The following is a 13,285-nucleotide window of genomic DNA, read 5'->3' as shown; positions in this document are numbered from 1 at the left end:
AACCCTCTTGGCTTATAGGTGATGAGGCAGACCCCGAGAGGCTATGTGATTTCCCAAGGACAGTTGGTTAGTGGTTAGCAGAGCTGGGCTCTAAAGCTGGGCTGCCAATGTTTCGGTGATGGCCCTGGAAGGAAGGCACCATGAAGGCAGTCGGCACAGAGGTGGGGGCACGCTGGTGAGTTTACAATAAAACTGCCTCTGGAGCTTCTTCAGACCAAAGGCGAGACTACTCTGGAGGTGCGCACACTTCTAGGTGGGCAAGGAGACCAAACACTGGAATCTAAACCCCGACAGAGCTGGACTAGAAGTCAGGTCCCCAGGTCTCCTGGGCCCCGGCTGGTGTAATACATTCGAGGGCCGATAAATGGCATGCCTGAGAGGGTCAATGGGCAGGACATGTGTGAGGACACACGGAGGCTTTGTGGGGATAACTGGTTGGTTTTCGGACGACCTGGGTCTGGCCTGCAGTGGGCATTGTCGGGGAGGGCTGCTGCGGATAGCCTGGTCGTGTGTTTTGGGGTGCCCAAAGGCCTAGCAGGGCTCTTGAGGGTTGAAAGGCTCCTCGACAACTGCCTATTTATTTGGGTTCTTACATGTTCTTAATGGCCTTGATGTCCCATCTCTGGAGGATAACCCAGAAGGAAAACTCATTTTGGTGCTGATATTTATGACTTTATTGAGAGATTGTATGGGATTACAGGATGGAGAACCCTATATACCTTAGAGGGCTGCACGAGGACACAGGTAAAATCATTCTCATTTTACAGATGAGAAAAGTGGCTCAAAGAGATGATGGGACATGCTCCTATGCAAAGGTGGGACCAGAACTGTTCTTTCTGACTTCAGGCCTGTGCTTTTCCTTCTCCAGCTGCATTCTTAGTGCTTAAGGTTCATCTGGGACTTCAGCTTAAGGTGTCTTTTCCTTGTCATTTTATAATGTGCAGGGAAAGGGATGGAGCAGGGCCAGCATGACCACCGCCTGATCCATGCTAAGCCACTGGCAAAGAAGCCTTTGAGATGGGCTTGCTTCTGCTGGCACCGGCCCCGTGCTGGCCCATTTTACCTTTCCATTTCAGTTTTGGAATGGAATGTCTTTTAGGAACTACTGCTGTTTATGCATTTAGTTTTTTAAAATTCTGTTACAGCCAAGCAACTAACTATATGATAGTAAAGACCTACTGCCCTCTCCCAGACCTTTTGGTTCCAAATTTGCATGCCTTTCCTCAGACTTCTGGGTCTTGATGTGCACTGGGCAGGCAGGGCCTCAGCCTTATTATGCCTGGGTAAGTGCCTCTTTGTAGGATTCTTCCCACATCCTTTGGGATGCTTATTTTATTTCCAGGAAGAATGGAATAAACTATCATTACATAATTTGGCCCACAAATCTACATAGTGCTCATGTGGTTGAAGCCCCATTATTAGCAAGATTCCTGTCCTGGGGAAATCCACCACTCAATCATGCTTGTCCTGATAGCTGCCACAGGCTGTTGACGTGCTTACCACTGCAGTTTTGTATTCAAAATACTGTCTCTTTCTCTCTACCTGGAAATTACTATTTACGAAACAGAGAAGAGAGGTGACCTGTGTATATGTACCTATTAGAATTGGCAGATAACTGGTAGGATGGCTAAAAAGGGCCATGGTAGGAATAACGATGTCCTTGAAGTATCCTCAAATGAGGGGAATGAAGAAATGTTCTTTTGGCCTTCTCCTGACAAGGGCTGTTTGGGCTTGGGAGTAATTTTTGACAGTGAAGGGCTCTGGGACTGTGGAAGTTGACATGTGACATTGGTTGTAACGATGAGGTCATCTCCCTGTCGTGCTTCCTGCTGCTTTGTGTGTGCAACAGGCCATTGCCTGCCTGCACTTGGAAATCAGAAAGGATAACCTAACAGGTCTCCTTACATATTGTGTGGTTTGTAAAGATTGTTAAAATGGATGAGGCATTGACATGCTTCCATACTTTGGCTGAGTGCTCAAGGACTCAACTTAGCAGGTATCTGGTACAGGAGCTATAGTTGTTTTTTGACACGGGAAGCCATGAACCAAAAGAGCCTACTCTTTTAAAACTTTTAAGTTTTTAAATGCATATATATTTCCAAGGTTCAACATTTAAAAGGTAGGAAAATAATTTCAAAAAAATCTTCCTTTGATTCCTCAGTCACTGAGATTCTCCCTGTCAGATACAACTAATGTTACCCATTTCTTGGGTATTCCAAAGATGTTCTGTGAGTCAATAGGCTGATACAGAGAATAGTTTGTAATTAGCATGTTGAGTGTAATGAATGGACTGCTGCTGAAACTGTGCCTTGTGCCTATAGTTTATTGCCATTTTTTGCTAACACTATAAACATTTCCTGTTTTTATATTATTTAGCAAACTTTTTTGTTGGGAGTGGGAGGGCCATATTATATTTGCTCTAAATATACTCATTGATTAGTATACTCGAAGATGAGAACAGGAAGAGCTAGCACATTCTAGTTTATGGTCCTCATCTCCCTCCATCCTGCCCCTGTGCCACATTTGGAGAAATTGAGGCCCTTAGAGAGTAAATGATGTGTTCAAGGTCACAGAGCTAGGCAGGGCCCAGGTCTCATGACCTCTGGGACATTTCCTTTTATCACCCTTTGCTGCCTTTAAGATTCGGGCAATAATAGCTAAAAAGTAAATCTCTCATTTTGTAGAGCCATCATTGTTTTCTGCTTGCTTAGCCATCCAGACATTAGACGGGTGGAGTCTGAATTCTGTCTACAAAACCCTCTTCTTGAGCCCCTCAGTGTCTTTCAGGACTGAGAGAAAGTGACGAGGCAGAGTCTTTCATCTGTAGTCAACCGCTGATAAAAATGACTATGCTTTGAGGGAAAATATTTATACATATTTGCCTTTATATGCATGTATTAGTTCCCTGTTGCTGCTGTTACAAATTACCATAAGTGTTGTGGCTTAAAACAACATACACTTACTGTCTTAACCGTTGTGGAGGTCAAAAGTCCAAAATGGGTCTGCAGGACTGCATTCCTGCAGAGGCAGGCTATGTGGGAGCACGGGCTTCCTTACCTTTTCCAGCTTGTGGAGAGGGCCTGTCTATATTCCTTGGCTCGTGGTCTTGCATCACTTTGACCTCTTCCATGATCATCTCTCTCCCTCTCTCTCTGACGGATCCTCCTGCCTCTCCCTTATAATGACCCCCATGATTACATTGGGGCCACCCAGCTAGTTCTCCCATGTCAAGATGCTGAACTTGATCTCATCTGCAGAGACTCTTATGTAAAGTAAGTTATCGTATTCACAGGTTTCGGGGAGTAGGATGTGGGCATCTTTGGAGGCTGCGACTCTGGCTACCACAAGCGTAAAATATCAAAAGATACGAAAGAAGTTTGAAATACCGGTTTTCCTTGAGGGGAACAAGATGGCCAGGGATCGAGTATGGGAGGGAGATTTGTCTATGTTCCCTTTCATCTTTTTGTGTGTGTTTCTTTGCACACTTTCCTTGTGTCATTATTGTCATGTACTTAATGTCCACAGGTGTGTTGAAGATCCTAGGTGACCAGCCAAGCTTCTTGGTTGAGCGATGACATAGATATATCTCTGTTTGTTTCTTTACTGTAGCCAACGTCAGAATAGTTTCTATATGCTCATTTGAATTCATTTCAAAACATTTTCTGCACGCCCCCTAGCACGCCCTTTGACCCCAGGGGGTGCGGAGAGCTGTAGTGACAAGGCGGAGGCTGCCTTCTGAGCGGTGCCGTCCACTGGGAGCCTCTGCAGTGAGAAGTGGAAACGTTGTGTGCGCTGTGCTGGTGGCAGCCACTGGCCACGTGTGGCTGAAGAAGACTTGAAATGCGGCCAGTGCAACCAGGGACTGAAATTTTCATTTTATTTATCAATACTTTTGATTAATTTAAATTCAAACAGTGGCTAGGTATTACCATATTAGACAGTACAGCTTTAGAGAAAAACACTAAGTTCTGAATCAGGCAGTTTCCCAGACCCCAACAGGGATGGCCGGGCCCTAATTTAAGCAATGAATTCATTCTAGAATGGTGGGCTCCCTATTTGCAGCTGGGTTTTTTCCTCCAGTGAAAGAACGTAGTATTAGGGATTGACTCCTAGGACACTAGAAGAGGGTTTTCTTGCCAGATAGGGCTGTTACCTCATGGCTCTCAAGGCTGATGCCACAGACATTTTTCTGATGCTACTGAAATTGTTTCCGTGGGGAGGTGTAGGTGGAGTTCTCTCTCCTCGCTTCTGGCAGGAAGGAGTGCCTTTTTTCAGGGGGACACGCCCTGGATGCTTTCCAGAATGGGTTCCTGTACTCCCCTGGGGAGAACGTCCCCATCCCCGCCCTCCTTCCTCAGCTCACCGCCTATCTTCCAGCTTTGTCTTCTGTCCAGGGCAGGAAGTTCCAGAAATAAACCCAAACAAAATTTGCCACTTCCTTTTGTCTTATTTATAGCTCCTTGGTTTAAACCCCCTTGTCCCCTGTCCCCCGACGCTGGAAGTAGTGAGCCTGTCTCATATGTCAGGGCCACCCTGTCCAAGAGGCAGCGCTCGAACCCTGGTCCTGTCGCCCCTGCCTGGGTCCCCGGTGTCTGTCCACAGGAGTGTAGACTAGGACTTACGCCAGGAGCCCTCAGGTCACCCGTGGTGGCTGTCATTCGTCTGTCTCTCCTCGCGCGCCCCACCCGCCGAGGTCTGCGGTTCCCACGTCCAGTGGGGGTGGAGGCCGGAGGGCCTGGGCAGGGGGTGGGCAGACTGGGCTGAGTGTCCCCCTGACACTGCGCTCCGGCCGTGCGGTCATGAAATGGGGAGTCCTGGACCCTAACAGTGGCTCCTCTGCCGGCAGCTCTGACCCTGCACTTAGCACTTAACCACTTGCCGTTTGGTTTCCCAATCTGTCAAATAGTCTCGCTTAGTATTTAGATGCCTTTTACACTCTACTGTTCTGTAATTCTCTCTTGGAAAATGGGAATTGAGGGAAAGCCTCTCTGCCTTCTGCCCCACCTGTCTGGATGACGTCTGTGCTCCACCAGCTTTGCCGTGCTCTGGTGAGAGGGTTTTTCTTTCCTCCTCCCCTCAAGGGGCAGAGAGGGTTTTGCCTCAGAGGCGAGGATGCTCCCCCAGCGGCTGGTAAGCATCAGCGTTGCCAGGCCACACAAGAGGCTGAGGTTCCCACTGCCCCCGTCTTCTCTTAGAAGGGGTGTGTGGCAACAAGTGCCAGACCCTGGGCCCTGGCTTTCTACAGCCTCTGTTTCAGGAAGGTGAGGCACAATCAGGAGGCCCCACGTTTGGGTCTAAGGCTGGAATGCGTGCCACTGCCACTGGCGTGTGTCGCCTGGTCAGCTCCGAGCCCCGTGAGCAGCGGGAGATGTGGTGTGGAGCCCCCCTGCTTTGTACCAGGGCTCCCTGAACGGGGTGACTGTAGCAGTGTCATCACATGAGTGTCCCCACCTCACTGGGAGTCACCTTTCTTCCCCTCCGTTTTTTCCTCATCCCTTTGTCCCTAACAAACAAGCATTGTGGGTCCGATGCGAGGCTGCACGCAGACACTGCCTCATTATCCCATTAGTCTCCGTTTGCTGTCACATATTCAGCCAACGTTGGCATTTGCCTGCCTGGTAATAGAAAGTCCCTTTTTTCATTGACCCCTGTGGGAAGAGCTGAATGACTCATTATGCCACAGTCAGCCTTCTGGGGTTATTTGCCACAACAGGCCAACCGGCCAGATTAAAGGGCACAGTGACTGCAGGCTGCCTCTGTCATCAGCTCTGGACCGGGCCTCCTGTCAGAGTTCTAAAGTGAACACAGCTTCATGAGCCAGGGCAGTTCATTCCGCAGCTGAGCAGGTGGATTCAGGGGTCCTTTGTGGCCGCTGGTAACGCTGCTGCTGTGTTGGTTTTGTGACTGGTGTCCAGGGCTCAACAACAAGTTGGTGTTATTGCCTCCTTTCTTTTCTTGACTTCTCTCTCAGGTGTTTGTTTTGTGCACCTGCTTTGGATTAGTGCCTAGCACTTGGAACACAGTCAGTCTTTGTGGAATGAATAAATATGTGTACGATATGAGTCAGGGACCCTAAGAATAGGGCAGAAGGCTACAGTGATTCCCACGCTAGTGTGCAGAAAACTCACCTGGGAGGCTTATTAAACGTATTGTCTCCACCTCATCCCTAGAGATTCTGATCCAGTTCTGAGACCAGGGATTCCGTATTTTAAGCGTGCATTCGGGTGATTCCTTTTCAGGCAATCAGCATCCGGAAAACAATGTCCCAGGAGCTTTAAAGAGTGCTGGATTCCAGAGGTTTCATGTGGGACATGCAGGACACAACTTGAGTGCATCCCGTTCTTTTAGTAGAGAAGGCAAATAGGTTTTGTCTCACAAGCCTGCTCAGATCTGTTCACAGTGGCTGCAGCGTTGAGGAAGATTCTGAGGTCATACTCAGCTTGTGGGGGGACCATGATTACTCATCAGGGACAGCCCCCTTAGGTGCAGGTGCAAGTGGTGGCTTATGTACCACCTGCCATCTCAGTGGCCTGGACCCAGGGCTTAGAGACTGCATCCTCTGCTGGCATGGTCCCGTAGCACAAGGCAGGCCAAGATCCAGGCTGAGATAAATCATTACAACCCTTGGCTGCCTTTCCCCTGCCTTGAGGTTTAGGAGCAGATGTAGAAAGCGGCCGGTGAGACATGAAAGACAGCGAGTAGCACCGAGAGTGCAGACTCTGGCCGTCGATTGAATTATGCCTTCTCATGTGACAGTTATGTGACAGGCAGCTTGCTTAACTCAGTGTCTTAATTTCTTCATCTCTAAAATGGGATAGTACCTATCTCATAAGGTAGTTATAGGGATCAAATGAGGTAAACTATACATATGGGCACTCAAAAGAGCATCTGTCACAATGAGGAAGCACATATTACTTCATTACTTTTATTACAAGCTTATTGTGACTTTTATTACAAGCTTATTGTGATGTGTGGGTACAAAGGAATTTTCAACTCTTTGGAGAAGGGAACTTTTGGAGTCTGAGGTGCTTTTCTGGTGGCTGAGCTGTGAAATTCACACAAGAGAAAGGTACATCAGTGCACCCAAACACCTCGAGAACACCGGTTCCTCTTGTAAAAGGAGAGGTCAGAAAACGTGTGTTGGTTCATGTCTTCTCACAACTTACCCCTGCCCGTGGGGTGGTGGGGGATAGTCCACTGTGGACGATTTGCTTGAAGCTTTGAAAAGGTGGAGTTCAGCATGGGGGGAAGGGTGCTAACTGGGACCTAGTTTCAGAAGGAGGTGTTTGGCAGTTCGAATGAATAGGGTGGTAAAGATGGCACTCAAGCATTGGTGAACTGGCTGAGGGGGCGTCCCTGTAAATGCCGACCGACCGCTCCGCTGCAGCGAAGTCCCGCAGGGCGCTCCCAGCCGGGCAGCTCTCCGCAAGCCCGCAGTGCCCGCACACGACTCGTGCTTCCCAGCTGTCATGCTGGTTTTCACCTAAGTGATATTAAAAAGCTTTTCTTTATTAATTAACCATGTCTTTTACTTTCCTATATTCTTTTTAAAAATATTTTTTAGTTTTCAATTTCAGTTGACATACAATATTATATTTGTTTCAAGGATACAACATAGTGACTAGATGTATATTGGTAACTTACAAAGTGATCACCCCAGTATTTCCAGTACCCATCTGACACCATACATAGTTATGCCAATATTATTGCCTCTATTCCCTATGCTGTACTTTACTTTTTTTTCATAACTGCCAATTTCTACATCTTACTCTCTTCCCTTTTTCACCTGGCCTCTCAACTCCCATCCCATCTGGTGACCATCAGTTTTGTTCTCTGGGTCTTTGAGTTTGTTTCTGTTTTGTTTATTCATTTGTTTTTAGATTCCACATATAAGTGAAATCGTATGGTATTTGTCTTTTTCTGACTGACTGATTTCAGTTAGCATAATACCCCCTAGTTCCATCCGTGCTGTTTACATATGGCAAGATTTCATTCTGTTTTATGGCTGAGTAATAGTCCATTGTATATATGCATTTTCTCTTTAGCCAGCTGTCTACTGATGGACACTTAGGCTGCTTCCACATCTTGGCTATTGTAAATAACGCTGCAGTGAACATAGGGGTGCATATACCTTTTTGAATTAGTGTTTTGGTTTTCTTCAGATAAATACCCAGAAGTAGAATTGCTGGGTTATATGGTAGTTCAATTTATAATTTTTTGAGGAACCTCCATACTGTTTTCCACAGTGGCTGCACCAGTCTGCAGTCCCATCAGCAGTGCACACGGGTTCCGTGTCCCCCACATCCTCCCCAGCACTTGTTTTTGCTTTACTGATGACAGCCATTCTGACAGGTGTGAGGTGGTGTCTCTTTGTGGTGTTCATTTGCATTTCTCTGATGATTAGCGACATCAAACATCTTTTTATTTAATGGCCATCTGTATGATCTCTTTGGAGAAATATCTGTTTGGGTTCTCTGCTCATTTTTAAATCAAATTGTTTGGTTTTTGGGGTGTTGAGTTGTATGAGTTCCTTATATATTTTGGGTATTAACCCCTTATCAGATGTATCACTGGCACATTGGTACACACTCAGTAGGTTGTCTTTTTGTTTTGTTAATGGTTTCCTTTGCTGTGCAAAATCTTTCTAGTTTGGTGTAGTCCCACTTGTTTATTTTTTTTCTTTTCTTTCCCTTGCCTAAGAAGATATATCCAAAAAAATATTGCTAAGAGATATTTCAAAGAGTTTATTATGTTTTTTCCTAGGAGTTTTATGGTTTTTGGTCTTACATTTAAATCTTTAACCCATTTTGAGACGAGATCGGGCGCATTCAGGGTGGTATGGCCGTAGACTAAATCTTTAACCCATTTTGTGTTTATTCTTACATATGGTATAGGAAAGTGGTCTAGTCTTTGTGTTTTTGTTTTTGTTTTTTTTTTTTGGTATGTATCTGTCCAGTTTTCCCAACACCATTTATTGAAGAAACTATCTTTACCCCATTGTATATCCTTTCCTCTTTATCATAGATTATTAAGTGATATTTATTAAGCCCCTGCCACATGCCCAGCATTGACCTGGGTGTTGTTGAGGATACAAAAGAGGTGGCCTATACCACAGATAACTCTAAACTCTGGCCGAGGACATATCCAAACATTTAACAAATTTAAACAAAAAAAAAAAATCTGTCCTCATTGTGTGCACTGCCTGTGCGGGGGCCACCAGGGCGCATACAGCGAGAACCTGGGGACGCCCACTTTGGTATTTACCATGCACAGCAGTGGGGGTGAGACGTGCGCGTGGAACACGCGTCTGTGATGAGGACCCCGTGGGTCCTGTAGCGGTTCAGAGAGAACACTGCAAACTGGGAGGTCAGGAAGGGCAGTGTGAGGGCTGGGCAGGGAGGGTGGTGGAATTCGCAGAGGAGAGGAGCAAACATCACCTCCACACAGTGACAAGCAGACCATTTTGGTGGCGCGCAGAGTCTGCATGAGGGCTGAGGTTGGGCTGGCGGTGGCCTTCGAATGCCGGGTTTGGGAGCTCTCGAAGGGTTCTGAGGAGGAGAGTGATGTGGCCGGCGCGGAGCAGAGGTTGGCCGGGGCGGCAGTGCAGTTGGGCTGCCTTACAGAGAGGAGAGGCGGATGGTGGCAGGCGCAGGGCCAGCGGTCACAGCAGTCCTGGCCTGGCAGTGGGCTCCCAGCTTAGATGCACAGGTAGACCCCAGAGGGGCCGGGTCTGTCTCAGTGAAGAAGCTAGTTAGGGAGATTATCTGCCGTCATAGATGTAGGTTTTCTTATGTACCAGTCAACCTCTTCTTGTGTTTTGCAGATTCAGCCAGTTATTGAAAAAACCTTTCCTTTTTCTGAAGTTCCAGAAGCCTTTTTGAAGGTGGAAGGAGGACACGCACGAGGAAAGACTGTAATTAATGTCATTTAAATAAATACTGTTTGGTGATTATTGGGTCTTGTTTGGTGAGTGACTGTGGGCCCAAACTTTTTTCTAGCCATGCCTTTTCAAATTAAACTGTAAGTTCCATGATATAAGTTTAAAAAAAAAAAAAAAAACCACCAAATTTTTTGCCAGTAATTTCCTCTTCTAAACTGAGCACCGAGACTGATTTATAGCCACAGCACCACCCTGTGCCCTGTACTTTACACCGTCCCGCCCAGAGCACTTTCCGAGTAACCTGCTCAACACAGCCCCGTGTCCCTGTGTGCGGAGAGGCCTGTGCTCTGTGCCAGGCACAAGGTATACACAAGTCAGATGTGATAGAAAATAGCCTCACTTGGACTTGTCTATAAAGTCAGTGAAAATTGGATATGTTTTTTTCAAGCTGTTCTTTCACGCCCGATTTGCAAATTGCTGGGACATCTTCTGTCCCAATAGCTTAAACTGATTTTACTATTATAATGTTAGTGAGATACTAAAACTTTTGGGGGTATGGAGGGGCGGCAGCAGGAACAACTCCCTTAAAGCTGGCTCCTTCTTGGAGTCGTCAGTGAGCACTTTCTTACCTGGCCGAGGCTTCCTTTGATTTTTATTCCTCTGCTCTACTGTGGTCATAGCAGCCCTCAGGGTTCTGAATCTCTTAGCGTCATATATAAAAATCTGGTTGCTGATTTGGTTGTTTACTGTCTTAGAAATTGAACAGTGATGCTAAAGTTTCTAACTTTTTTAAACCCTTATGTTTTGTATGAGAGCTATATACCTCCTTCAACCAGTGAAACATGCGTCGCTGAGGACTTCTCCATGGAAATTACCACCATTCCATTGGGGGCCCAAAGTGCTCCAGTTTCTGACCTTAATGCCTGCATTTAGGTATTTCACCTAGAAGCCTATTGAGGCTTTTTTTTTTTTTTTAAAAGATTTTATTTATTTTTAGAGAGGGAAGGAGGGAGAAGGAGAGGGCGAGAAACATCGATCAACTGCCTCCCACACCGCGAAACCAGGGACCTGGCGTGCACCCAGGCATCAAACTGATAGCCTTTTGATTTGCAGGACAACGCCCAACCCGCTGAACCACACCGGTCAGGGCCTGTTGTGGCTTTTGAATCTGTAGTCTGCCCTTCATCCATTGAAGGGGAATGTTTATATCCTAGTGCACTCATCGTTACTGCACCTAAGACACTTGCGTTTAGCTCTTGAGTAGTAATGTTCTACTTGGTTTATTCCTGCTAGACATTCATTTAGTAGTGTGTTGGATGAGGGCTTTTCTGTGGAATTGCTGTTTTCACCACTACAAATTTATTTCAAAAGACTGTTTTTTTTCCATTGTAAATACAGCCTCTTTGACTTCCACCTGAGCAGCCTCAGCTCTTTTCCCTTGAGGGCTCCCAGGGGGTAGTGGGGCAAAACTCAAAGCAGAGCCTCACGTGCACCCCCCACCTCAGTGCGCACTTTCACAGCTGGGTCTGGAGGGCCGTCGGCAGGCCTTCCCGCCATCATTCCAGCGCCTCTGAAATGTGCCTTGTCCTAATCAGTCAGGCATCTGTTTCTAATCTGCTGCCAACTCTCTTTGAGGTGTGAAGAGGGCTACCGAAAGGGCTCTATCCGATTTTACCAATACAGTCAACCAGAAACAAGTTTATTCAAGAGAAATTCAACAGATGCTACTGTAGAATGACTCACCCCACCAGACTGTGACGAGAGGCACAAAAGCCGGAAATCAGAGCTTTACATCTAAGGACTAGACAGACATGTTGGTTGCTGTTGGACACGTACAAACTACTTTAAAATGAAGATACTACTCTGATGACCATATTGCCTCTACAGACTCCAGAGAGGATCAACATTTTAGAATTGGAAACACTGGAACAAATAAAAAGGAAACGAGATTTGTTTTTCCTGTGACAAGAGCACCAGCACTCAGTGACGTGGACAAGATGAGGACAGAAAGAGGAAAAGTACATTCAAGGATTGTTTAGCAGTTTTGCTCAAAATGACTGTGCACTGTTTAAACAGCACCGTATGATTTGGGCAGTCCTTTGTCAGCAGTTAAACATTTTCAATTTTCATTGAAATGCTGGCTGAAATTTAGGGTTTTCCGCATTCTAAGATTTGACCAACAAGCATCACTTAAGGCCTCCTTCCCTTCACTTTCAGAAGAGAATTGCTGGTCACCCTCCTGCACCTTCCACACCTCGTTTCAGCCATCCAAAGCAAGCGGCCACGGAGGGTGCCAGGCCCTGAGACCGAGGCTGTCCCCAGAACATGGCTGTGGAGCGTTCCGGACGAGGGGGCCCCACTCAGGCCTCCTGCCAGGGCCGCTGGCTAGGAGTGCAGGGAACTGAGTGTAGCAAAGGACTGCGTAGCACTGCTTCCGAACTCGTTACAGACGAGTGAGGACGGGTAATAACTTGGGTCAGGATAGTACTGTTCCAGTAGCATTTGTAAGAAAAGCATTAAACAACACTCATTTGGGACGTTCTAGGGCAGCCCATGGGAGAGTTAAAATAATTCCAATCCTGCTAATAAAGCAGACATGGACATGAAATCTTTTAAATTTACTAATATTTAATATTAACAGAAGTTTTTTGTTTATACTCATTCAGTTCCATAAAATGTGCCTGAATATAATTCCCCACTTTGCTATACAGCATAATTAATGATTTCAGAAAACAGAAGGTCAAGAACCAAAACTATAGGCCTACTACGTAATTTCTTCTCAGATGCTAAACAGTTTCTACCTTACAAACCTAAGCTTTTATACTTTCCTTTAAAGTGTAAGGGATTTGTAGGTCCACAAAGTTGGGAAATTTGTTCCTGTTCTCTCCTACTATCTTTGGAAATAATTTAAAATGTATGTAGTCTTAAAGTCTTGAGATATTTTTTTCAAACCACCCAAAAGCTGCTAATGAGGCAACCTGTTTAACTTAAGCAGCTGCTGAAAGGAAATGAAAGGCAAGACGTGAAAGAACAGGTAATCGGTTTATAACTATTAGAGCCTTGACGAGGTGAGACGAGTGTCTGGCCCGGCCATGGGAGTCAGCGTCACTGAGGGTGCACTCCCGCTTCCCTCAGAGGGAAGAGCTTGGCGCTTCCCTCGTGGTCCCTGCGCAGCGGGGAGACCTCCAGAAACGTGCCTCCTGCGTCCTTTTTTGGGTTCACAGCACCATGGCTTCCCACACTTGTGTTAACTTCTCTTTGCTGGCAGTGTTGAGGATAATGTGATTTTGATCATATTGTGCACCCCCTGAAAAAAAGGAAAAGGAAAATGATAAATGGAAACGTGTCCCCAGGGAAGGGGCTGCAGCAGACATGGTTTATTCTAACACCAGTACAGCTGAAGTG

The 13,285-nt window shown here is 46.3% G+C and overlaps 2 protein-coding genes across 2 annotated transcripts in view; one reads left to right on the top strand and one right to left on the bottom strand.

Annotated features, from left to right (window-relative positions):
* Window positions 1-9,931, top strand: part of RTN4IP1 (reticulon 4 interacting protein 1) — a 42,191-nt gene extending 32,260 nt beyond the window's left edge. The window contains exon 9 of the mRNA XM_054569779.1: window positions 9,824-9,931. Coding sequence (XP_054425754.1) covers window positions 9,824-9,931 — 108 coding nt within the window. The remainder of the gene's footprint in view (window positions 1-9,823) is intronic.
* Window positions 9,932-11,565: 1,634 nt separating this feature from the next.
* Window positions 11,566-13,285, bottom strand: part of CRYBG1 (crystallin beta-gamma domain containing 1) — a 45,538-nt gene continuing 43,818 nt past the window's right edge. The window contains exon 20 of the mRNA XM_054569777.1: window positions 11,566-13,187. Coding sequence (XP_054425752.1) covers window positions 13,099-13,187 — 89 coding nt within the window. The 3' untranslated portion in view covers window positions 11,566-13,098. The remainder of the gene's footprint in view (window positions 13,188-13,285) is intronic.

Source organism: Pteronotus mesoamericanus, unplaced genomic scaffold (genome assembly GCF_021234165.1).
Source record: "Pteronotus mesoamericanus isolate MK-2021 breed Mesoamerican mustached bat unplaced genomic scaffold, CSHL_Meso_final contig_20, whole genome shotgun sequence".
In the NCBI taxonomy this organism is placed as follows: domain Eukaryota; kingdom Metazoa; phylum Chordata; class Mammalia; order Chiroptera; family Mormoopidae; genus Pteronotus; species Pteronotus mesoamericanus.
The sequence above is the reverse complement of the archived record's forward strand: the minus strand, read 5'-3'. Positions and strand labels throughout refer to the sequence as shown.